At 43.4% G+C, this 26192-nt stretch overlaps 1 protein-coding gene across 1 annotated transcript; it reads left to right on the plus strand.

Moving 5' to 3' along the window:
* Positions 1–7315: 7315 nt before the first annotated feature.
* LOC143961463 (olfactory receptor 6B1-like) lies at positions 7316–10844 on the plus strand. The gene has a single exon (XM_077470757.1). The coding sequence runs from the start codon at positions 9545–9547 to the stop codon at positions 10466–10468; it is 924 nt and encodes a 307-aa protein (XP_077326883.1). The 5' UTR covers positions 7316–9544; the 3' UTR covers positions 10469–10844.
* The last annotated feature ends 15348 nt before the right edge of the window (positions 10845–26192 follow it).

The following is a 26192-nucleotide window of genomic DNA, read 5'->3' on the forward strand; positions in this document are numbered from 1 at the left end:
TACTTTAGCTTTGTACAGGAATTCTTTAATTTTCTCCTTTTTCCCTTTTCCCTGTTCCCCTTTCCTTCCCACATTATACAGTGCTTCATAATAATGTTTAAATACTTCCGCTATTTCCATAGAGGTATATGCCATTTTACCGTTCTTATCCTTTATTTTATCAATGAAATTAACCCCTCTCTTACTTTTCACCTGTCTCACTAGGCTTTTTCCTATTTTATTTTCCCCGTAATACCTTTCTCTAGCTCTCCCCATTAGTACCCTTCTGGCTTCCTCATCATAAATATCTTTAAGTTCCTCTCTCTTATTGATCAGTCGGTGAAAGATATCTTGTTGTCGACCCCCTTGCTTTTTATGCTCCTGTTCCAGATTGTGGACCTCTCTGATCAGGTTCTCCCTTTCTTCCTTTCTTTCCTTTTTTTTTCCGTCCCTATGGAGATGAGGATACCCCTAACATAAGCTTTATGGCCCTCCCACAGGGCGGCGGCCGATACCTCCCGTGTACCATTTATCATAAAATAAAATTCTATTTCTTTCCGTATCATTTCTGCCATTTTCTTGTCCCCAAGGAGATCCTCATTTAGCCTCCAGGCAAACGGGTGTCTCTGTGTCCCGGGTATCCTCATCTTCATTGTCACCGGAGCATGGTCTGAAAAGGTTGCTATTTCTATTTTTGTTTCCATAGCAAATTCTAATAATCTATGTTCAACCAATATATAGTCCAGCCTAGAGTACGACCCGTGCACTGGAGAATAAAACGTGTAATCTTTTATTTTTTCGTGCTGTGTCCTCCATACATCTATCAATTGGCTCTGTCTCAACCGGAGCCTAACAGTTTTTAAGTTCTTCCCACTCTTCCCCTTTGCACTGGACGTACTGTCGTATACTGGATCCATACAAGAAATTAATATCCCCTGCCATTATTACATCCCCTTTTTTGAACTCCGCAAGTCTTCTTAATATTTGTATCATATATCTCACTGGATTTTTATTTGGGCTATATACATTTGCTAGAGTGAGACTTCTATCCCCTAATTTCCCATTCAAAAACAAATATCGCCCCTCTGGATCAGTCAGCCTCCCAGACACCTTGAATTTTGTACGTTTCTCGAACCCAATTGCCACTCCCTTGGCCCTCCTAATTGGCGAGTCTCCATAATACCAGTTTGGGTAGTTTTCGGAGTACAGTTTCACGTTTGTGTCTTGCGTTAAGTGTGTCTCTTGTATGAACACTACTTCTGCTTTATATTGTTGTAATTCTTTTAAAAGTTTAAATCTCTTATCTGGAGAATTCAAGCCCTTTACATTATATGACACAAACTTTATCTCTGTCATCCGATACTACCTCGGGAAAGTTTATTCTGCACCCTTTGAAATTCCTTTGGCCTTCCTCTTATCTCTCTTTTCCTCCTTTTTCCCCTTTCATTCTCTCTTCCCCTCATCTGCCAGGAACATTTCCCCCCCTCCCCCCCAAACCCTCCCTCCCCCCCCCCCCGGCCCAGTCCTGGCCTTTGCTTTGCATAGTGAGTTCTACTCCTTCTGCAAGCCCTTTCTCCCGGGGTTTGATCTTAACTGCGGCCCTTCTCTTCTTACCCCCCCCAAGAGCCCGATCCCCCTCTAGTCCCTCCGACCAACCCTCCCCTCCCCAACCTCCCTCTCCCCCCCCCTCCCCACAGTGACCCAGAAAAGTTACACATCAGCTGAGTTTCATACACTCCCCTCTTCCTCCGTCTCTATTATCATTACACCTCCCATGGGTCTAACGGGATCAGGGGGGTTGAAATTCCTATTTTATTACAAAAGTCCTCTATTTCATCTAGGAACTTGAGCTTAAAAGTCCTTCCCTCTTTCTGCACTAAGAGGGCAGCTGGGAAACCCCAGCTGTATTTTATATTTGCACTTCTCAAATGTTCCAATAGGGGCTTTAATCTTCTTCTCCGCGCTAGAGTTCCGGATGACAGATCTGGGAAGACCTGTAACGTTACCCCTTCATATTGAACTGGGGATAGTCCTCTGAGTTTACTCCAGATCTTGGCATTATCTTCGTATAACTGAAACTTTATTATTATGTCTCTCGGGACCTCTTCCCTTAACCCCAGGGGTTTCCTCACTCTGAGCGCACACTCTATTTTTAACTCTGTCCCTTCTTCTTTTCCCAATATGGGATTGAATATCTTTCCCATTTTTGCACCTAGATCTTCTCCCTGTTGTTCTGGTAATGATCTAATTCTCAGATTTTGTCTTCGATTTTGATTCTCCTGTTCCTCCATCTTGTATCGGATCTCTCTGTGCGCTTCCTGCATTTTCTTTACTTGTGTTTTTAGGTCCAGTATTTCCTTGGCCTGTCTTCCTGTTTGTTCCTCCACTTCCTCTACTCGCCTCAGCAAGTGCCCCATGTCCTTCCTTACTGTTAGAATCTCAGCTTTGATTGTGTTTTCTAATTTCAGGAACATTTCCTGCATTTCTCCTTTTGTGGGTATCTGAGGGGCATCCCCTTCCTGCCTTCTTCCACTCTCCTGATCCGAGTCCTCTCCAGAGGAGTCTCCCCTTGCCCCCTCTGGTTTTCCAGCCTCCTTCTTCCGCTCTCTCAACACCCTTTGATTTCTCTCGAGACCAGGGCTTTTTTGGCTTGTTTCCTTTAAATATCTCTGTATCGAACTAGTGTTTAAACTCTCCCTTGCAGTTTTGGGCTCGTTCGTTTTGGGTTTTTTTTCCCCTCATGTTCTCCTTTACCTTTCTTTTCCCCAGGGTTCTCCTTTTATTTTAAGAGATCCCTAGGTTGGGACGAAGAGTAGAGAGATTTTATTCGCAAGCTCAAAACCCTTTCTTATTCACTCCTTATATTTCTATTTATATTTCACCCCAGCACACCTGGGGGTTTCTCTTGTGCTGTCACCACCAATCCTCAATTTTGCAGACTTATTATACCATAGTTAAAGCAGTTCGACTAAGATGTAATACTGTCCCTTTAATTAACTTCAGCAGTCCACTTACGGGGGAGAGAAACAGCCAGAAAAGAAAAAGGAGTGAGAGGAGTGAGAGGACCTAGACCCTATGTACTTTTTCCACCACCTCCTGGGTCCAGACTCTGGTTTTCAAAAAGTTTTCAAAAAGTACCACATTTTCCCTTCCAGTCCTCTGCAATATTATTTATCCTCTCTCAGCACACTGTCAGACCCATTGTTGTATTTGTTTGCAAATGCATTCAGTCACAATAAAGCAGCTGCCAATTGAAAAAGACCTGACCTTGTCTTCCCTCCTCTGTATCTTCACCGAAAAAAAGGGGGTGCACCTCCTCGAGGATCAGGAGTGGGTTCGTGGGGGGGTCCAGGGGAGGCTCCGCTGACTCTGGAAAGGTCTCCTCCTTTCAGTCCGCCTTAGTACTGATCTTGGTCGTTCCGTTCGTGCCGCCGTTCCCGTCCTGCTTGCTGAGTGGGAGGCGGATAAACGAATGGGCTGGCTCGCAGCCTGATATTCACTGTTACGGATACACGATCGGGGGAGACGGGGTCAGTGTCGGCGTGGATGGTCAGCCTTCACTCCGGAGCGGAGCGCTCTCTCACTGCGCTCGTCTCCGGCTTACACCTCGGGACCTCTTCCATCGCACACGAGGACGCCGCAGTCAAGCCCCTCCCCTCTCCTCTCTCACATCCGCATCCTGTCTCACCAATCCATCGGAACTTGACTGTTCTGACCTCAACCCCACAAAACACCGTTGGGAAAAATTTGAGCGGAGACTGTGAGCCAGAATGCGATTCTAGAAGAATGGTCAAACAATCCCATAGACACACTCATAAACCTTGTGACCAGCCTTCCCAGAAGAGCTGAGGCTGTTATAGCTGCAAAGGGTAGGCCAACGCAATATTGAACCCTACGGACTAAGTCCTTGTACATACGGTTGGACATTCCGACATCAAAATCCGTTGGATTTTTCCAGACGGATTTTGTCCGAAACCGGTGTTGCATACACGCGGTCGGACAAAGTTGTCGGAAAATCCGATCGTTCGGAACATGATGACATTCGTTGTGACGGAACTATGTTGCGGCTAGCAGCTAATAGCTTTGGTCTCGTAATTTGATCTGAGCATGCGTGGCACTTTGTCCGATCGGAATTCCCTACAAATGATTGGACAAAGTCTGATCGGATCATATTGTCGGAAAATTTTATATCCGGCTCTCAAACTTTATTGGTCGGACATTCCGATGGAAAAAGTCAGATGGAGTCCACACACAGTCGTATTATCCGACAACACGGTCCGATCTGACATTTTCCATCTGAATTTCTGACCATGTGTACAAGGGCTTAGACTGGGATGCCATTAAATTTCATGTGCGTGTAAAGGCAGGTGTCACAATACTTTTGGTAATATAGAATATATGTCACGTGACTCATTAGTATTACAAGGTCTCAGGTGTGAATGGGGAGCAGGTGTGTTAAATCACTGGAAGTTCAACATGCACCTCATGGCAAAGAACTCTGAGGATCTGAAAAAATAAATTGTTGCTCTACATAAAAATGGCCTAGGCTATAACAAGATTGCCAAGACCCTAAAACTGGGCTGCAGCGAGGTGGCCAAGACCATACAGCGGTTTAACAGGACAGGTTCCACTCAGAACAGGCCTCGCCATGGTCGACCAAAAAAGTTGAGTGCACATGCTCAGAGTCATATACAGAGGTTGACTTTGGGAAATAGACGTATGAGTGCTGCCAGCATTGCTGCAGAGGTTGAAGGGGTGGGGGGTCAGCCTGTCAGTGCTCAGACCATATGCCGCACACTGCATCAAATTGGTCTGCATAGCTGTCATCTCAGAAAGGACATGGATTACTGGAACCATGTCCTGTGGTCTGATGAGACCAAGATAAACTTATTTGGTTCAGATGGTGTCAAGCGTGTGTGGCGGCAACCAAGTGAGGAGTACAAAGACAAGTGTGTTTTGCCTACAGTCAAGCATGGTGGTGGGAGTGTCATGGTCTGGGGATGCATGAGTGCTGCCGGCACTGGGGAGCTACAGTTCATTGAGGGAACCATGAATGCCAACATGTACTGTTACATACTGAAGCAGAGCATGATCCCCTCTCTTCGGAGACTGAGTCGCAGGGCAGCATTCCAACATGATAAAGACCGCAAACACACCTCCAAGATTACCACTGCCTTGCTAAAGAAGCTGAGGGTAAAGGTGATGGACTGGCTAAGCATGTCTTCAGACCTAAACCCTATTTAGCATCTGTGGGGCATCCTCAAACGGAAGATGGAGGAGCGCAAGGTCTCTAGCATCCACCAGCTCCGTGATGTTGTCATGGAAGAGGAATCCAGTAGCAACCTGTAAAGCTCTGATGGTGAACTCCATGTCCAAGAGGGTATTGTCTATAGTGTCTATAGTATGCCTGTAAAGTGACGCATGTTTCCCTTGTTTAGAACAGTCTGTCAGCAAAATGAAATTTCGAAAGGAAAAAAAATCATTTAAAACTACTCACGGCTATAATGAATTGTCTGTCCCAGCAATACAGATAAAAGAAGTCATTGAAAAAAAATGGCATGGGATCCCCCCAGTCCATTACCAGTCCCTTTGGGTCTGGTATGAGTATTAAGGGGAACCTCGAACCAAAATTAAAAAAATAAATGCGTGAGGGTCCCCCCAAATTCCATACCAGGCCCTTCAGGTCTGGTATGGATATTAACCACTTCAGCCCCGGACCAATTTTCAGCCTAAGGACCAGAGGTCTTTTTACAATTTCACACTGCACTGCTTTAACTGGTAATTGTGCGGTCATGCAATGTTGTACCCAAACAAAATTTGCGTCCTTTTCTTCCCACAAATAGAGCTTTCTTTTGATGGTATTTGATTGCCTCTGCGATATTTATTTTTTACGCTATAAAAGGAAAAAGACTGAAATTTAAAAAAAAAAAAAGATATTTTCTACTTTTTGTTATAAGAAAAATCGAATGAACTAAATTTTGGTGATACATTTAGGCCAAAATTTATTCAGCCACATGTCTTTAGTAAAAAAAATGTCAATAAGCGTATATTTATTGGTTTGTGCAAAAGTTATAGCGTCTACAAACTAGATTACAATTTCTGGAATTTACACAGCTTTAAATTTATGACTGCCTATCTCATTTCTTGAGGTGCTAAAATGGCAGGGCAGTACAACCCCCCCCCCCCCCAAATCTGGAGAAGAGCCACACTGGCTATTGAACTTCATTTTTCTTGGCTCATCGTACGTGTTGTACGTCACCGCGTTCTTGACATTCGCAATTTCTGACCAACTTTGTGTGACCATGTGTATGCAAGACAAGTTTGAGCCAACATTCATCGGAAAGAAATCCACGGTTTTTGTTGTCGGAATTTCCGATCAATGTCCGATTGTGTGTACGCGGCATAACATCCCCATTCTTTTCTCCAATAACAACCAGGGATGGGGTTCACAGGTTTATTGTCCCTTCAGCTAGTTCCTTTTAACACACTAATAGGTGTGCCGGCTGGCTGTGCTGCATAAACTATATGTATCCTCAGCTACATAGAGTATACAGCCTTTATTTCCCGGCAGTGAGATGAGAACTTTCTGTTTTGCACCCGGAACAAAACGGAGTCTGGCTAAATGACACTCAGCCATTCATAGGCAGCTTTGTACTCTGCGAATGAATGCAAAGCTTCACTGTGTCATCATCTACCTACCTGTTCACCTCAGCCAATCAGACAAACTTTTGCATTCACTGTGAGAATACACAGCTGCCTATGAATGGCTGAGCACCACTCAGTTTTGTTCCGGGTGTGAGAGGGGAAGTTCTCATCCTAGTGCTGGAAAACAAGTATATAGCTGAGGCCACATACAGTTTATACAGTGGGCACATTTGCTAGTGTAGAAAATATTTTATTTGGACCAGCTTGCCACTCATAACCCAGTTAATGGAAAGTAAACTTGGAGATCAGCTTTAAATGTTATATGCTCATACCAATGTCATATGACTGATACTTGGCCATATGCAAACCTTATGTCACGTACACACGACCGTACTTTCCATCAGAAAAGGTCAGACGGAATCATTTCATCGTATATTATGATCGTGTGTGGGCTTCAGCTGACTTTTTTTTTTTTATTCTAGAAAAAGAACATGTTTTAAATCTTTTTCCGATAGAATCAATTCCTATCAGGAAAACATTCTCATTCTAAATGACCGGACTTTGGTGTGATCATGTGTAGGCAAGTCCATTTCAGCAGAACTCTGTTGGAAAGACCATCAAAGTTTATTCTAAGTCCAGTCGTGTGTACGCGGCACAAGAGTTTTTTTTTTTTTTTTTTTTTTGGGACTTTAGTGTGTTTATAGCAATAAAGGGTAAATTAAACCTGTTCAAAATCGAAACCAGTTTCAGAATCCCACAGAAATTACAAATATATTAAACATATGCAGTTGCATTTAAATTGTAGAATCTCCAAAGTATTCTAATTGCATTCAAGGGATATGGAGCCATCATGGCTATTAATGAAGCAAGAAAATATAAAGTCTTCATGAGCATTAATATAGAAAATAATACATTAAATGATGCTTAAAGCTCATACATATAAATATTTTTCAAGGTCGACAATCACGTCTCAATTTAGTTTTCTGTCCTTTCTTTGGGTTTTGTGATCAGAGACAACTTATTAAGGATTTTTTATTTTTTTTTACAGGTTTTCCTATAATTCTACCTCTTGCTATTGTTGGTTTTATGTACTGCACAGTATATTCATGGGAAAAAACCCCCCAAAAAACAGTCTGTGAAATTATAAGAATAATTATATAGGATGGTATTAATTATGCACTGCATGCATCCTGATTTTATGAAATTACAAGGGGGCTAGTGTCTTTTTTTTTTTTTGCTTGGTTTAGATTAACAGCAGATGTATTACAATGTTTTCCATTCACACTGATATGATCAAAGTCAATCTAAAGGCAGCATTCTAACTTTGACCTTAAGACAGGCAAAATGGTACATTTATTCTCACCAAAATACTGTACTGTTCAATTGTATTCGGATTGAGTGTCTCCATTGGAAAAGTTTCCCCACGTCTCTTGTTTTCACAAACTCAAATTTTGGCTTTCCCATCACTTTTAGTCTGGGTGATAGAAGTCAACAGGACAAAAATAGAAAGCGAAACCCCACAAAAAACACACAGTGAGTAGTAAGGGGGGCACCGTGGTGTAGTGGGTAGCACTCTCGCCAAGCAGTAAAAAGGGTCACTGGTTCAAACTTCAAACATGACACTACCTCCTGGAGTTTGTATGTTCTCCCTGTGCATGCGTACTCCAGTTTCGCCCCCACTCCAAAACATGCTGGTAGTTTAATTGGCGTAATAAATTAGCCCTAGCGTATGAATGTGGGTTGGGGACCTTGGCCTGTGGGCTCCTTGAGGGTAGGGACTGATGTGAGTGTGAAATGTATGTGTGGGGCACTGCATAAATTGACTGCGCTATATGGGTACCTTAAATAAATAATAATAGATGAGCATCTTAATGAGACACAATGTATAGGGCTAGGGGCAATTGTAGACACACACCTACACTCACTCAGGTGCCTTTATTCAACCTTACTAACTATGTAATTATGTAAAAAACTGACAGGGCTGATAACCCTTCCCCACTCTCTGCAAAGCTGATTTTGCTCTATATTATACGGTCACATTAACAAAAAAATAGAATTTTCTTATTTCTCTGACACTAAATGGGCAAGTGAAGTGAATGCAAGTCAGGGTAAAATTAGTGCTTCAATAAATTACTATTCCTAATGCATCATGGGAATAACATATTAAAAAGTTACAGAAAATAGATTTACCAAAAAATGCTTTAGAAAATTATAAATGACAATAAAACAAAAAAAACTTGAGAAAATTAGATATAGTCCTAAAGAGTTCAAATAAATGTGTTAATCATACTCATTCACTATGAACTTCAGTAACCCATAGCCCTCAATCACAATACACCCTTCTATTTAGACCTTATTTAAAAGCAATACATGGAATGGTATTATTTATAAAATAAATATTAACATTTCTAGTTTTTAATTATTTTAATATACCTTTGTATTGAAATGATCTAGTCCTTGCTAACACTGTTTGTGAGTGAGAAGACCGACAATGGTGACACACGCCCATTCACTCATGATGTTGACCACCAGCAACATATTACCATGTATAATACATTTTTTAAGACTGCCACCATACCCACCAGTGCAGTACAGTTGGCACATGCTTTTCTAGTGGAATTTTATCCATACTGTTCACTTATTGAGTCTCTAGTCCTATAACCACACAAGTGTGTCTTATGCAGCGAAGGCAAATTGTCTCCATCATTCTATCTGCTCCCATTGGTGGGCCGTTGTGGCACATTGGTCAAGTGATGTTGGGGGGTAGCCAGTCAACTTGGGTAGGTAGCATTAGACAGTTCACCTAGGGCCTGGACTTTTAAATTTGACCCTGCCTATAGCATACTTAGCATTCAAACCTTCAACATCAACATTTGATTAAAACAGAGAACAAGTGGTTTAGATCTTGAGTAATCAGAATATGACTAATGAAAATGTAACAGCAGTGAAGGAATTCTTTTTTCTGGGCTTCCCTGGACTTGGTGAATTTAGATTTTGTCTCTTCGTTGTCATATTGTTTGCATATACTGTGACAGTTCTCCTCGATTTTATGATCATTTTATTAACATCAACCAGAAGAAGTCTACATTCCCCCATGTACATGTTCCTCAAGAATTTCTTATTTTCAGAAATGTGTTTAGTGACCGTTATCGTCCCCAATATGTTACGTGTCATATGGATGGATGGAGCCACCATGTCTGTCACTGGATGCATCATTCAAAGCTACTTGTTTGTGTCTTCAGGTACTTCTGAAAGTTACCTTCTCACCGCAATGTCCTATGACCGATATTTGGCCATATGTAAACCTTTACACTATAACACAATAATGAACCACACCCTTCAATATTTCTTGGTTATCTTTTGCTGGATTTCAACTTTCCTTTTGGCATTGATCCCATTGAGTCCTCTAGTAATGGTTAAGTTCTGTGGTCAGAACATCATTGACCATTACTTCTGTGATCTTGCTCCTTTTGTGACTAAGGCTTGTTCAGATACTTCTGCCCTGGAATTAAATAGTTTTGTTCTAGCCTTTCCCATGGTTGCTCTTCCATGTGTTTTAATCATTGTAAGTTATGTGTGTATTTGTGTAGTTATACTTAGGATGCCGTCTATTGGCAGCAGGAAAAAAGCCTTCTCTACCTGTAGCACTCACCTCTCGGTGGTCTATATGTTTTATGGTGCCGTGTTAATAAACTATTTTACTCCAGTAAAAGGACATTCAGTAGCCATCAACAAAATGTTATCAGTTGTATTTACTGTAGTAACACCATTGTTCAATCCCATAATTTACAGCCTAAGGAACCAGGATATGCATGCTGTCATATGCAGTTATATACAATGGTAGAATTGAGGATCACAACAAATATTAAAATTATCGTATTATTCGACTCATTAAGTATTTCATTAAATATTATAGTTCTCTTTTTTGGGGGGTTTGAGAGGTCATGCTTATTGTAGTAAAATGGTTTATTTTTACTTTGTACATTTTCATTATTGCTGGGTACACCCTATACATTTTTTTTGGTTCAACCCAGCGGGCTGAAAAAAACAAATACTTACTGATTGCTGTTCTAAAACATCCAGCCATTGGCTGCGAACGCTGATTGGATGCTGGTTTTCCAGCATGCTCGATCGACAGAGGCCGGTCATGAGACCGGTTTTTGGCGGGTGAGGAACTGTACTCAGGCCAAAAGTCAGCTGGTTCCTGCCAAACCAGATGTTTTCTGACAATTTTTGGTCCATACGTACCAAGCTTAAAGAGGAAGTAAACCCTGATGGATTTACTTCCTCTTTGTCTCCCTGCAAAGGTAAAGCTTAATGCTCTACTATGCATCGCATAGTAGCCCATTATGTGTCACTTACCTGACACAGGAGCCAGCGAAGTCACCGCTGTCCCTGTAGCACGGAGCGTCCATCTTCTTCTGGGTATCGCTGCTCCAGCCACTCACAGCCCCGGAGCAGCGATGACGTCACTCCCGTGCATGCACAGGGGAGCTGCCACTAGTGGCATATTGTAGACATCGGTGCCTGTCAGCGGTGCATGTCTTTTTGGTAGATATCTCCTAAACCGTGTAGGTTTAGGAGATATTTCTTGGACCTACAGGTAAGCCTTAATCTAGGTTTACCCGTAAGTCAAAGTGGTTTGCAAAGGTTTACAACCACGTTAAAGCGTTTGTTAATCCAAAAAAATAAAATAAAGATCCTGTTCCTTTAAACATGTTATACAGTACAATGCTTGTCCTGTGTCATTTGGCCCCTTCTAGCACCTGTAAAATACCTGGCTGATCCTGGCAGTTTCTACCTTCCCCCTGTAATTTGACTACGATATATCAGGGCTGCTGAGCCCAGACACCGTTGTAAGTGTATGTGCTCCGCCATATGTGGCTATCTGCAGCTCTCTTATCTCCCTCTGTCCTCCTCCTCCTCCCTGCCTGTCATCTCTCATTATCGCTGCTCTGCTCCTCTCCACACTGCTTCAAAACTAACTGACCTGTATCTCATCCCTTCTGTCAGAGAAAAAGCTGTGTCCTAGTGCCTGTGCTTTATAAAAAAAAAAAGCAGATTTCTACCTGTGGTGTCTTGAAGCGATCACATGACTCCTAGCTGTCTGCTCCTCTCCTTCCTTCCTTCATGGCTGACGTCAGCAGGGGAATCTCAGCCCCGCCCACTGGAGGTATCAGATGGGGAGAGATGAGAGTCTGGAGTCGTGTGATCACTGAAAGACACTGTTAAAACAGGTAGAAATCTGCTTTTTTTCCTTTATAAAGCACAGGCACTAGGATGCAGCTTTTTATCTGACACAGGGGATGAAATAAAGATGAGATAAAGGGCTTAACATCCACTTTAAGAACAGGAGCATTCCAATACCTTAACCACTTCTGTAATGGATGTGATCATGAGTGTTATAAGTGAAATGCCTATTTCTGGTACTCTTATAGGTATAAGTGCTTATCTTTCATTTTCAGTTATCAACCTTAATCATAACTAAGATGTCTGCCAGCTTCTTCCTTCATGTGGAATGAAACTGCAAGGGTTAAAGAGAGCAATGTCAAAAAAAAGACTGCGCCTGTTTTCAGCAACATGAGACTACATCCAAGAGGAAGAAGGGGCTGAAAACGTTTCCCCTTTTTTTAGACATAACCCAGCTAAAAAGCTTATACTCCGTCACAATAATGAATATGTATAATTTGTGGTTTGTACACGCTGTCTTTCATCTAATTCTTGATTTGATAGTGAGATATCCGGCTCACATGTATATTAGCCGGGGTCCAGGAAATAAAAAAAGCAGAAGTATCTGAATACTGAACTACGTGTGTGTCAGTGTTTGACTTCAAGTGTGCACACTTATATTAAGGATTAATTTGGCCAGGGAGTCAGAAACAATCCCGAGCTTTCCCAGTTTGGATCCAAAACAGCTGGCGCCCAACGTGGGGCTCGAGAGTCGGTCCAAGGGACAGCCGAAACGGAAAGAGACCGAAATAACACCAAATACGGACGGGCCGGAGCCTGATCAACTCTGGATAAAACGGTAAGACATTTTCCTTAATAATTTGTCTACCGTTTAGTCCGCATCCGTATCTGGTTGATTTCTGTCTTGACATCGGCTTCCTGAGGCCTAAAAGACAGGTATATATCTTCTCTCGAGTCCATTTATATGAACCTGCAATTGTTGTTTCTGGCCCACCTGTATTCGGAGTGTTTTGTGTTTTGTTAGAGTTTGTCTGTTTGTTTTGTGGGAACCACCTTTTGTTGGGAAGGTGGGATTGAGTATATCATCATGGATGGAGGTGATGTGGTCAAACTCCTCTTGGGGGAATAAATAATTGTACCAAGAGTACTGGAATTGTGCCAAGAGTACTGGAATTGTACCAAGAGGTACGGGAATTGTACCAAGAGGGGGCGTCACATATGCGCCCGAGGCGAGGGCGTGGGGATCCCGTGAGAATAATCAATCCCATACTTCACCTTGGTTGCCACATAGATTGTGGTGATGTCATGTATGTCCTAAGTGTATTTGTGCTTTGTTGTTCGGTATTAAGAGGACAGGGGAGCAAAAGGTGTCCCCTACAGCCTCAGCAACCAGAAAACTACGAGGAGGCAGAGAAAGATAGAGTGAGGAATTTGGGTGTTGCACTGGGACGTGTTAGGAATGTTTAGAAAGGCTAAACGGTGGTAGTTGTTGATTTTTTATTGTATGTTTCCTCAGTAACTGTCTTACAAGGGATCTTTTAATCATCATCTGGTCTCACTCTCTCTGCCTTAACTAAGTGACTCATTACTAAGGATCTCTTACTTCCTCATTGTCTATACTAACTTCAAGTCTCTAATTTTATCTCTCTCTTTCTCTCTCTCTCAATCCCTTCCTATCTTTCATTTAACTTGAGAATTGTGAAGGATGGGAAATAAACTGATTAGGCCCACAGAGGGTCGTTTAGCTTGTGACTTGGTGTTGGTACGGGAGGGAGAAGATGCCATTAAGAAGGGGAAGAAATTAGCAAAATATGTGAGATTGACATGCATTTGGGTAGGAGATTAAGGTTTAAGGTTGCGAAAGCTATTGCTAAAGAAGGGTGGATTGAGGAGGAAACAAACCAAAATGGCCATATTGTGTATCTGTACAAGAAATTAGGAAAGAGGAAGTTGAGTAGGCAGCCACCGCCCTATGATGGCGGCTGTCTTTCAGGAAATGAGCACTGCCCTTTGTCTACCGCCACTCTGTCACAGACGGCACCTCCCCCTACTGCCTCTACGCAGCAAGAAATAGACCAGCAGGGAATACCTCCTCCGCCATGTTTGTTGGTTGGCAAGGCAAACCTATCTTTGTACCCCTCAGTCAACTGCCATCACTATAGTACACCTCATTCACCTGACCCACCAGCATTGCCGCCCACACCAGAGCCCACACACATATACCCGGTGACAGATCAATCGACTGTAACATACTACAAGGCCCAGCTTATCCCTATTTCTGCTCAACCAACCCCGCTGATGATGGCAGGTTCCCGGGATGGTAGGGCAAGCCCGACTAGCTCTTCCGCCCATTCTGTGACTGATTCAATGGACCAAACATGAGACCAGTTTGTGGTGGAGATGCCGGGGCCAGACCACATTGATGGGATGGATCGGGCAGCATCGCCAGTTCACGCCAGTCCCACTCACCACAGCCCGGATACTTCCGCAGTTCATGCCGGTCCTTCCCACTGTAGTCTTGACCAGACAAATCCCAGTGCACAGAACATTGTGGTGTCGGGGGTATAACTAACATAGACACCAGTGCAACCACGGTCCCACTGGCCCCCCGAATACAGTCCCACCAAGACATAACGTTACATTTCCACAATATGACCCACATTCCGAGACCAACATGGATTCCCTGTTCAACGACTCATATGTGTCACCACAATAACCTTCCCAACCTCCTTACCCTTCTCAACATTGGCTTCAAGGACTTGATTCACACTGGCCGCCTGTACCTGGGGGAAGGGGTCTAACGCGACCCCCCATTAGCCAACCACCCACACACAATGGACCACACCCCAGGGGGATAAGTGTGGCACCGGGGGCCCCCCTGATGTATGTAACTTTCACTCCCAAGAATGCTGCCAGCCTGGTTTCCGGCTTGCCGGACCCGAATAAACAGCACATGTCTTTTTATAGAAGGATTGAGCAGATCCAGAAATCATATAGTTGTGCATGGCAGGATTTAAAACGTTTGTGTGAAATAAAAGCAGGGGATGCCTACTAGCCAGTAATAGGAAAATGTTTTAATGAGAATATACGGTATGACCTCGATACTTGGAATTCGGGGGTCGAATTCGTAGCCCAATTAAAAACATGGGCTCAGGATCGCTTGGCAGATCAAGCGACCGGTATACAGGATATGACACGAGATAAGGGGGAAACAGTTGAGAAATTTCATACCAGAATTACACAAGTGTTCAATGACCTGGGGTTCGGCAAGCAGATCAAAGCACATGTACAAATGCTGACTGCTGCCTTTGTCTCAGGTCTTAGGGAACCAATTCGAAAGAGTCTGCTTCTAGAACGTCCAGAATACAAGACAATGGAGAGTGATAAGTTGTTGTTGGTGGCAAAGGGTTTAAAATCAGCACATGGTAGTAAAAGAATTAAGCCCCGTACACACGACCGGACTTTTCAACTTCCAAAGTCTGACGGAATGATTCCGGCAGACTATTCGATCGTGTGTGGGCTGCAACGGACTTTTGATTCGCAAAAGTCTGACAGACTTTAGAAATGGAACATGCTTCAAATTTTTCCGCCAGAACTCTGCCGGACCCAGTTCCTACTGAAAAATTTGCTCGTGTGTATGCTATTGCAACGGACTAAAACCGACGCTAGGGCAGCTATTGGCTACTAGCTATGAACTTCCTTATTTGTGTCCAGTCGTACGTCATCACGTTCGAATCCGTCGGAGTTTGGTGTGATTGTGTATGGCCAAGTCCGCTCATTCGAAAAGTCAGTCAGAACTCTGTTGGAACTCCGGCAGAACTCCGGCAGAACTCCTTCGGAAGTCTGTCGGACATAAGTCTGGTCGTGTGTATGCGGCATAACTCCTCTCATGATGGCCTCTGGTACACCATATTTGGACCGCCCACCAAGACCAATTCCACGCCTCTGTTACACCTGGACTGTCATGCCCCAAGGTGCACAGAACTCTCCTACCCGGTTTGCCAAAGCAATGGGACTCATCCTGGACACGTGGATGAAACTCCACCCGGACATTGTCCTCCTCCAGTATGTTGATGACCTCCTGCTGTGTGGGAATACCTTCGGTGATGCCTCCATATCCTCAGAGAGCCTCTTCCACTACCTGGCTGAACAAAGTTGTAAGTTTTCAAAGCAAAAAGTCCAGTGGTGTAGAGAGAAAGTGATTTTCCTAGGTCATTGCATCTCCCAAGGCACCCGACACCTCACTGAAGAAAGGGTTGCTACAACCAAGGCCATCCCCCTGCCTCTCCATGCTTTCCTAGGACTACTCTCTTACTGCCGTGCCCTGATCCCAGAAGCCTCTCTTTTGATGCAACCGTTCTATGAAGCTTTGAAATCCGACCCCTTCCTGATTTTACCAGAAGCTGTGAACAACTTTGAAATTCTGAAGAAAATCCATTCGATGGCCCACGCTTCAGGCCTACCTGACTATGGAAAGACTTTCAAACTGTTTGTCTCAGAGAGACAAGAACATGCCACAGGAGTTCTAACCCAAAACCATGGTAGTAGACCCAGACCCATTGGCTACTACTCTGGCCAATTGGACTCAGTGGCAAGGGGGGGGACCCTCCTGCCTCAGAGCTGTTTTTGCAGCCCAAATTCTCCTAGACAAGACTGCAGACCTCATTCTGGGCCATCCCTTAACCTTCCTTGCCCCGCATGACATCACTGCCATACTGAACCAGACCCAGCCCAGACACCTGTCTTCACAGAGGCACCTCAGACTTCAGTGTGCCTTGTTTCTCCCCGACAACATTACCATCCTTCGATGTAATACTCTCAACCCATCCACTCTGCTTCCCATTCTCGAGAGGGGAACCTTTTTGGAAGATGATCCTCACCAAACTGCTCATGGCTGCTTTGAAGTGATGAAGATGGAGACATCACACCTACCGTCAGTCAGTGAAACAGCCCTTGAGAACCCTGACCTGACAATTTTTTGTAGATGGTTCCAGATATGCAGATGAGGCTGGAAGGTACCACACAGGATATGCAGTCACTACTGAAGACACAGTTCTCCAGGCCTTGGCGTTACCCCCATCTATGTCTGCCCAGGAAGCAGAAATGCAAGCTCTAACTATGGCATGCAAAATGCCAAATTGGCCGAAGGCAAGCGAGCCAACATTTACACAGACTCGAGGTATGCTCTGGGAGTGGCCTGCGATTTTGGGATCATCTGGAAAATCAGAGGGTTCCTGACAGCCGCAGGAACACCTGTGAAACACAGCACAGCTATCAAGAACTTGATGGATGCCTTACATCTCCCAACACAAGTAGCCATACTTAAAGTAAAAGCGCACGGCAAAATGGTTTCCCGAGAAGCAGGAGGCTTCACCTGGCAGATACTGCCGCAAAGCAAGCAGCAGATGGGACGCGAGAAGTGATCAGCAGAGTGAATGCAGCCATCCTAGACGATCCAATAGATGATCTCGAAGAGACAGCGCAAACGGTTATGACTCTGCAAAACCCTCCTGTGAGCAGAACTTACCTCAAGGAACAACAGGAGGCAGCTGACAAAGAAGAAAAAGATGTGTGGATCAAGAAAGGAGCCACAGAAGTTGAAGGAATCATGGAGTTGAACAAGAGACCGTGCCTACCATGGACAATGTTCCCTGCAGTGGTACAATGGGCCCATGGTGCCTCTCATCTGTCGAAAACTCTGATGAATGCCTTAATCAACAAATACTACCTAGCCTCAGGCATCACCCCACTTACCAACAACTTCTGCAGATCATGTGCTATCTGTGCCAAATGCAACCCTGGAAGAACAGAAAAGGTACCCTTGAAACACTTGGCAAAGGCCCAATATCCCTTTCAGCGGATACAGATCAACCACATCCAGATGCCAAGAAGCGGCCGATATGACTACGCTTTAACAGTCATTTGCGTGTTTGATGGCCAGAAGCGTATCCGGTGGCGAACATGGCCGCGAAGACTACCGCGAAAAGACTCTTGTCTGAAATAGTGTGCAGATATGGTGTCCCAGAGGTTATAGAGAGTGATCAGGGGCCGGCTTTCATGGCCTCAGTAACCAAAGAGATATGGACAGCCTTAGGGGTCACACTAGCCTTTCACACCCCATACCACCCTCAGAGTAGTGGGAGGGTAGAAAGACTAAATGGCACAATAAAGTCCAGGATGCTGAAAATGTCTCAGGAAACAGGAATGAGTTGGCCAGACAGCCTACCCATTGCCCTGTTCAGTTTCAGGTACACCCCAAGGGGAAATCATGGTTTGTCACCCTATGGGATATTGTTTGGTTCAGTCCCCAGACTGGGTTGTTATTTTTTTTTTTGCAACTACAATTTGATTTATTAACTGATTATGTGACTGCTTTATCTCAAGAATTAACCCGTATCCATGTGCAAGTGTTTTCCTCTATCCCAGATCCTGAATTAGACACGGGATCGCACAGGTTAAACCCCGGAGATTGAGTATTGGTGAAGAAGTTCTTGAGGAAACACACCCTTGAACCCAGATATGATGGTCCTTTCCAAGTCCTTCTGACAACCTCCACATCAGTAAAAGTGGCCGGAAAGAACTCGTGGATACACGCCTCCCATTGCAAGAAAGTCCATGTGCCTGAAGAAGAAGGAGAGGCTGAGGGGACCAAGCCATGATCCTGTTTATCCTTTTTATTGTGATTTATGCTCAGGCCCAAGGGGTGGCCATAAAACAAAAAGATGGTATGACTCAAGTCTGGTATAACTCATCTAACACACGTGTTGCTACATTCATATCCCCTTATGGTAGGATACTGGGCACCGACTATTCAGTCAGAGACATAGGACTGGATTTGGGAACCTTGTATGTGTGTGTGTATGTGTGTGTCACCGACACTTACTGGGGTGACAACTGTGATTATTGGGGAGCAGTGGGTTGGAACACTGGAGATACAAAATGGGGATATGACCCCGAAACCGCCAAAAATAGGAAAGACAAGAATGGGAAAACACTTCTAGACAGAATGACAATTAACAAACAACAAGGACGGTATACTGAAAAGGAGTTTAGACTGACCATTGAAAACCCCAGCCCAGGAGACAGCGGGACCTATGTTTTCGGTATATGGTGGGGAAGTGGGTATTACAGCGATAGGAAACCTTTCCAACTAAAAGACATGTGTAACAATCCAGAGTGGACATGTTCCCAGTTTGCAACTAACTCTAACCCCCTGAGGCCCCATATGTGAACAATAGGGGACATGGTAGCCATAGCCTACCTTTGAGGATACTATGGCTGCAGAAACCGGATTCTCAGACCTTAGCCATCCAGAAACTTGAGGACTTGTCCAGAGAGCTAAAACAGAATTCAGGGCTCACCAATCCCTGGGATCAGTATTTCACCTGGATAAAGGGGGGTGGCAGGGATTGTTGACCCAGATAGGAATAGCTATCCTGGCAATGGCGGCTATAATCTGCTGCATTCTTCCCTGCATTAGAAAATGTGTGTAAAAGGCAGTTAATCAAGCTACCCCTACATTGTTGAACCAAGAAACCCCAGATGACGATGTTTATGTTAGACTTGTCGATGCCGTTACAGTCACCCTCCCCCGAGGTGCAACACTGTAGGGCCATAGGGATAGACAGCACCTGGCTACATTTCACCAGCTGTATCGGGGGGAGTGGTGAGCTAGTCACTGCCCTTTCCCTATGTACAGCTTAAAAGAGTTGCAGAGGGGAATGATAAGCAGGTGGTTTTAGGTGGTCTTTATAGTATGAGGCACCGTTTAGTGAAATAAGCATTTCAAGGGGGGAACTGTAATGGATGTAATCATGAGTGTTATAAGTGAAATGCCTATTTCTGGTACTCTTATAGGTATAAGTGCTTATCTTTGATTTTCAGTTATCAACCTTAATCATAATTAAGATGTCTGCCAGCTTCTCCCTTCATGTGGAATGAAACTGCAAGGGTTAAAGAGAGCAACGTCAAAAAAAAGACTGCGCCTGTTTTCAGCAACATGAGACTACACCCAAGAGGAAGAAGGGGCTGAAAACGTTTCCCTTTTTTTAGACATAACCCAGCTAAAAAGCTTATACTCCGTCACAATAATGAATATGTATAATTTGTGGTTTGTACACACTGTCTTTCATCTAATTCTTGATTTGATAGTGAGATATCCGGCTCACATGTATATTAGCCGGGGTCCAGGAAATAAAAAAAGCAGAAGTATCTGAATACTGAACTACGTGTGTGTCAGTGTTTGACTTCAAGTGTGCACACTTATATTAAGGATTAATTTGGCCAGGGAGTCAGAAACAATCCCAAGCTTTCCCAGTTCGGATCCAAAACACTTCAGCCCCAGAAGATTTTACCCCCTTCCTGACCAGAGATCTTTTTTACAATTTGGCACTGCACAGCTTTAACTGACATCTATGTGGTCATTTAACGTTGTACACAAATGAAATCCTTTTTTTCCCCACAAATAGAGCTTTCTTTTGGTGGTATTTGATCAGCTCTGCAGTTTTTATTTTTTGTGCTATAAACAAAAAAAGAGACAATTTTGAAAACAAAAAACAATATTTTTTTTTAACTTTTTGCTATAATACAAATACCGAAATTTAAAAAAAAGAATTTCTTCATCAGTTTAGACTGATATGTATTCTTCTACATATTTTTGGTAAAAAAAGAAAATCGCAATAAGCTCACATTGATTGGTTTTCCAAAAGTTACAGCATCTACAAACTTTGGGAAAGATTTATTCAATTTTTATGGGATTTTTATTATTATTTCTTTTCTTACTAGTAATGGCAGTGATCTGCGATTTTTAGCAGTATTGCTACATTGCAATGGACAGATTGGACACTTTTGACCCATTTTTGGGACCATTGACATTTATACAGAGATCAGTGCTATAAATGAACTGCTTACTGTGTAAATGTCACTGGCAGAGTAGGGGTTAACACTAGGGGACGATCAAGGGGATAAATGTGTGTTCCCTCAGTGTGTTCTAACTGTATGGGGATAGGAGTGACTAGGGGAGGAGATATATCCGTGTTCCTACCTAGTAGGAACAAACAATATGCCTCCTTTGCCCTGACAGAACAGGGATTTGTGTGTTTACACAACAAATCCCCGTGCCGGCTCTCATGCAAGCGATCGTGCGTGGGCGGTGGTGATTGCGACTGCCGGCAATGCGCAATGGGTCCATTGCTGTGCAGCGGGGGCGTGCGCGTGTCTCCAGCGGTGCGCGCGCCTCTGGTGGCTCTTAAAGGGAACCCCGTACCAGAATGGGCTTTCACGCAGGGGTGCCATTCTGCCCCCCATAAAAAGATCGGGAACCGGTTAAAGTGCACCAGTGATCCCTCTATGGACATTAAATTTTTCGCAACTTCTTAACAAACAGTAAATGCTTCAGTACCGGGCACTTTTCCTCCCTTCCTGCCCAGGCCAATTTTTATCTTTCAGCGCTGTCGCACTTTGAACGACAATTGCATTCCCAGAAGAGTTGAAGCTGTTATATCTGCAAAGGGTGGGCCAACTCAATATTGAACCCTACGGACTAAGACTGTAATGCCATTAAACTTCATGTGCGTGTAAAGGCAGGTGTACCAAAACTTTTGGTAATATAGTGTGTGTGTGCGTGTGTATGTATATGTGTGTATGTATATATGTGTGTATATATATATATATATATATATAATGTATATGTATAAATATATATTGGTGGGGGGGAGGCTTAATGCAATTTACCTCCCAAAAAAAATATTCCAATGAGAGGCAGGACCTAAATGAGAAGCAGAGGTGCTGTGTATGTGTGCCCCCCTTTTTTTTTTGTTTTTTTTAGGACAATTGCAGTGCTGCGATGAAAAGGAACTCACAAACTGTACCACCTTAACTTTTTGTGACACTGGGTGATTTTTAGCAAGCTATAACTGCTTTTGCTATCATTTTTATAAGAAGATGGCTGTTGAGGTTGGTTTATGGGATTTTATGCACTTCATCTTCCCATTGATTCTCTATCCTTTTAATTTTCACGTTATTTCTTTACATCTCAGCTAAAATGTAATTTCTACAATGGCAAATTTGTTGTTTGCATCACATTCTATGAACCTCTCATATCACAAAAAGGTACACCATTTTTTGATGTAACCCTCTCTCTTGTGTTAAAAATAAATGCTATTGAATAAAAAATATTTATTTCACAATCATTTTTGTGTTTTTTTTTTTTTTTTTCTCGAATGAGTATATTGGCAAAGATGATTGTTTTTATCTGACAATTCAATCAGTTTAATATAATGCATATGTTTCTTGCTCTTACGATAGTAATGATTAGGCCCAAATATAACTTCTGCATAGGGACCTTTTGCTGACTTTGTCAGCCGCTAAATGGAACCACCAAATCTGGCACTGTGTGCATTACAGCTACCGTATTTATCGGCGTATAACACGCACAGGTGTATAACACGCACATTCATTTTAAGAGGGAAGTTTCGGGAAAAAAACTTAAATTTTTGTATTGGCGTATAACACACACACGCTATTTGCAACCAATTTTCATGGTGAAAAAGTGAGTGTTATACGCCAGTAAATACAGTACTTGTTTGTGACTTCAGGGACTAGTAAATGTAATATTTGCACCAAAAAGTAGTATGACCAATACTTAGACATACTGTATTAAATGCCACAGGAATTACAAATACATTAACCAATTATGGACACGAGATGTGATATACCTGCTTAAAAATACTAAGGATATGTGTAGTACTCCCCCCCCCCCCCCATTTCACTCATTGGCATTTGTCTAGGTGCAAAAATGGCATCACAGATTTGCAATTGCTGCTGCTGTAATAGCTGACAATCGTAATTAACAAAATATTGTTCACTTTTTTATTATTTATTAATATTTTTAAGGACAGAGCTCCCAAACAGGGGAAAGATTCAGCCCTGAACCACAGACTCCAATGAAGTCTATGGAAACCGAACATGAGAAATCAAAAGTCCCCATTTTGAAGGCTTATTTGCAAGTAATTGGCCATAAAAAGAGTATGGGGGCCCGAGTTCTGCCTGGGTAACTGCCTTGGGGGACATGTATCATCCCAATTTAATTTTTTTTTTTTAATTATTGTTTTTAAAGGAGCAGCGATTTTAATGATGCTTAAAGTAAAACAATAAGAATGAAAAATGTTTTTAAATATAGTGCCTGGGGGGTCCCCTTAGTCTGCCTGAAGAGTGGCACATCTGTACCACATATAGAACCTGCTGCAGAAAGAAACTGACATTTATAAAGAAAAAAATGAGTGAAAAAATCACATTTAAAATGATCTGCGGTTGTAATTGCTGGCACCTGGCTATTGAATAAAATCAAGAGAAAAAAACATGTGGGGTCCCCCCTCAAAATGCATACCAGACCCTTATTCGAGTATGCAGCCCAGCAGGCCAGGAAAAGGGGAGGGGCAAGCAAGTCCCCCCCTGCTTAACCACATAAGGCAACATTCCCTCAACATGAGGGGTGCCACCCACCCCAAAGCACCTTGTCCCCCCAAAAAAATGGGGTGGGGTCCGCTCAAAATTCATACCAGACCCTTATCCAAGTATGCAGTCTGGCAGACCAGAAAAATGGGGGGGGCGAGCAAGCACCCCCTCTTAAACCATACCAGGCAACATGCCCCCAACTAGGGGGGCCCCTACCCCAAAGCACCTTGTTTCTATGCTTATGGGACAAAGGCCTCTTCCCAAAAACCCTGTGCTGTGGTTGTTGGGGTCTGTGGGCAGGGTGACTATTGCAACATGGAAGCCCCCTTTAACAAGGGGGCCCCCAGATCCCAACCCCCTTATGTGAATGAGTAGGGGTACATTCCCAGTCTATGAACTCACTATGATGAAAGAATTGATAGGTCTAAGGATGTATGTGCCACCAAGTGGTAGTTAAAAAGGTCTGCCACATACCTGGAGCAAAATCTGTGTCAGGCCCAGGAATCGAGGAGAACTGATGGGATGCACAGGTCAACTGAAAGTTTTGCAAAGTGGCTGAAATCAAGGGGTGAGTAATGCTATATAGCTTGCAATGTCCCAGCTGTAGCTGTGAAACTGAGGCCAGCGGGGTATCTATGAAGGCTTGTCCCAACCAGACCCCATCTTTATGGGCATCATGGTTGGTCCAGTCCACCACTCTGGTCAAACGGCCTGCCCAATAATATTTTTGGAGGTCGGGGAAGCCAACACCTTTCTTGGCCTTTGGCCAGGATAAAAATGAAAAGCTAATTCTAGAGCTTATCAAGAACATTCAAAACATTCAAAACATGCAACAGACTGTCTGAAAGAATGCCTTAGACAGTAAGAGTGATACTGCCTGCATCACATAAAGAAACTGGGGGGGGGGGGGTTGAATTAATTTCCAAGGCCACTGCACGCTCGGACCACAAGAGCAGTATAAGATCCCAAGTTTTTGAATCTTTCTGAATATGTCCCACTAACGGAGTTTAGCTGAGAGAATAAAGTTAATTTACATCTGCAGAAAGTTCGATCCCTAAAATGGCGAAGGGGAAGTTATGTTTCCTCCTGTTGAGGAAGGTCCAGATTAAGAACCAAAGATTTTGTGTAGTTAATGTGGAGAATAGACAAGATGGAAAAATGCTCTATAGCCTCCTTCAAATTCAGGAGGGACCAGGGGTCAAGTCCTGGCAAAAAGAGTGTGGGAACTCACCCAATAGCCCCCCACCTCAAAAATAAAAAAGTGTGTTCCCAATGCGTTCCTGCAGGACTCGAGCCCTGCCCCCACAGCACTGTCCTTATCTACCTCCTTCACCCCCCAATATTGTCAACCTCTGCCCCTTCACCCCCTTAGTAATGTCCACCTCTGTCCCCTGAACTCCCCCCTCCCCAGTAACATCCTTTGCCCCCCCCAAGTAGTGTCCTCCTCTGCCCCTTTCACCTCCCCACGACAGTAATGTCCTCCTCTGCCCTCTTCACCCCCCCCAAGTAATGTCCACCTCTGCCCCTTCACCTCCCTTCCCAGTAACCGCCTCTGCTCCCCGACAGTAGTGTCCTCCTCTGCCCTCTTCACTTCCCCAGTAATGTCCTCCTCTGCCCCCTCACATCAGTGTCCTCCGGCTGAAAATATTCATGTACCAGCTTTGCAGGCTTTGGAACAGCACATATGCCCATAAAGGGACTTTTATGGGCAGCCGAAAATGGGTTGCCTGTAAATTAATGGGTGGTTGGCAATAAGCGTGCGGCACTTACTATTGCAAGCTGTGTTTGCGGCTACTGGTGTAGTGCCTGCCACACAGCTCGCATACTTTAAAGGCCAGTCCTGCAGAATGCGGCTGCTAATGGGAAGGGCGTTCCTGCTGTAGAAAATGCACAGGAATGCAGTTCCAATGCATCCCTGCAGGACTCAAGCCCTGTGGCTTTGTAAGGAACAGCAAAATGTCATCTGCATGTGCAAGTTTGTATTTTCTGCCAGCTATGTGAAAATCTTTGAACTACGGATGTGGCTCTAAGAAGCAAAGGAATGTCAGAATGTAGATTAATGGTGACAGTGAGCACCCCTACCTCGTGCCATTGTGGATCAGAAGTTCTTCTAACAGAAAATCATTCATTTTAACTTTCACTGATGGGTTGGAGTACAGGGCTAAGATATGTTTGCAGAACCAAGGTTTCAATGTCCGACCGTGTACACACGGACATTTTTTTCTGAAGGATTTTGGCCCAAACTTGTCTTGCATACACACGGTCGCACAAAGTTGTTGGAAAATCCAATTGTTCAGAACGAGGTGACGTAGAACACGTACGACTGGACTATAAAGAGGCCAGTAGCCAATAGCTTTCGTCTCGTAATTTATTCTGAGCATGCGTGGCACTATGTGCATCGGCATTGTCTACACACGATCACAATTTAAACGATCGGATTTTGTTGTAGGAAAATTTTAGATCCAGATCTCAAACTTTGTGTGTCGGAAATTCCAACGGAAAAAGTCAGATGGAGCACACACACGTTCGGAATTTCCGACAACACAGTCCGATTGCACAATTCTGTCGGAAAGTCCAACTGTGTTTACAGGGCATAAGACTGCAGCGATATTGTTCCATGAAAATGTATACTTTTTATGTACAGTAACATTTGTGAGAGCTGAAGTGGTTAAATTAGGTAAATTAAAATGGTAGAATCTCCAAAGTGCATTAATTGCACTCAAGGGATATGCAGGCGTTATAAAACAGTCTGCTATTATTAAACAAGGAACATGGAGTATAAAAGCTGTGTGAACATTAATATTTTAGAACAATAACAAATATGAGATAAAAAAATGAGTGGAGCTTAGCCCTATACAAACCATTTTATTTTTCTATTTTTTTCACCCATTTTTTATTTTTTTATATATATTTTTATATTTACA

The sequence above is a fragment of the Lithobates pipiens genome, unplaced genomic scaffold (assembly GCF_037356315.1).
Source record: "Lithobates pipiens isolate NorthernLeopardFrog02 unplaced genomic scaffold, aLitPip1_a1.2 Scaffold_8, whole genome shotgun sequence".
NCBI classification, from domain to species: domain Eukaryota; kingdom Metazoa; phylum Chordata; class Amphibia; order Anura; family Ranidae; genus Lithobates; species Lithobates pipiens.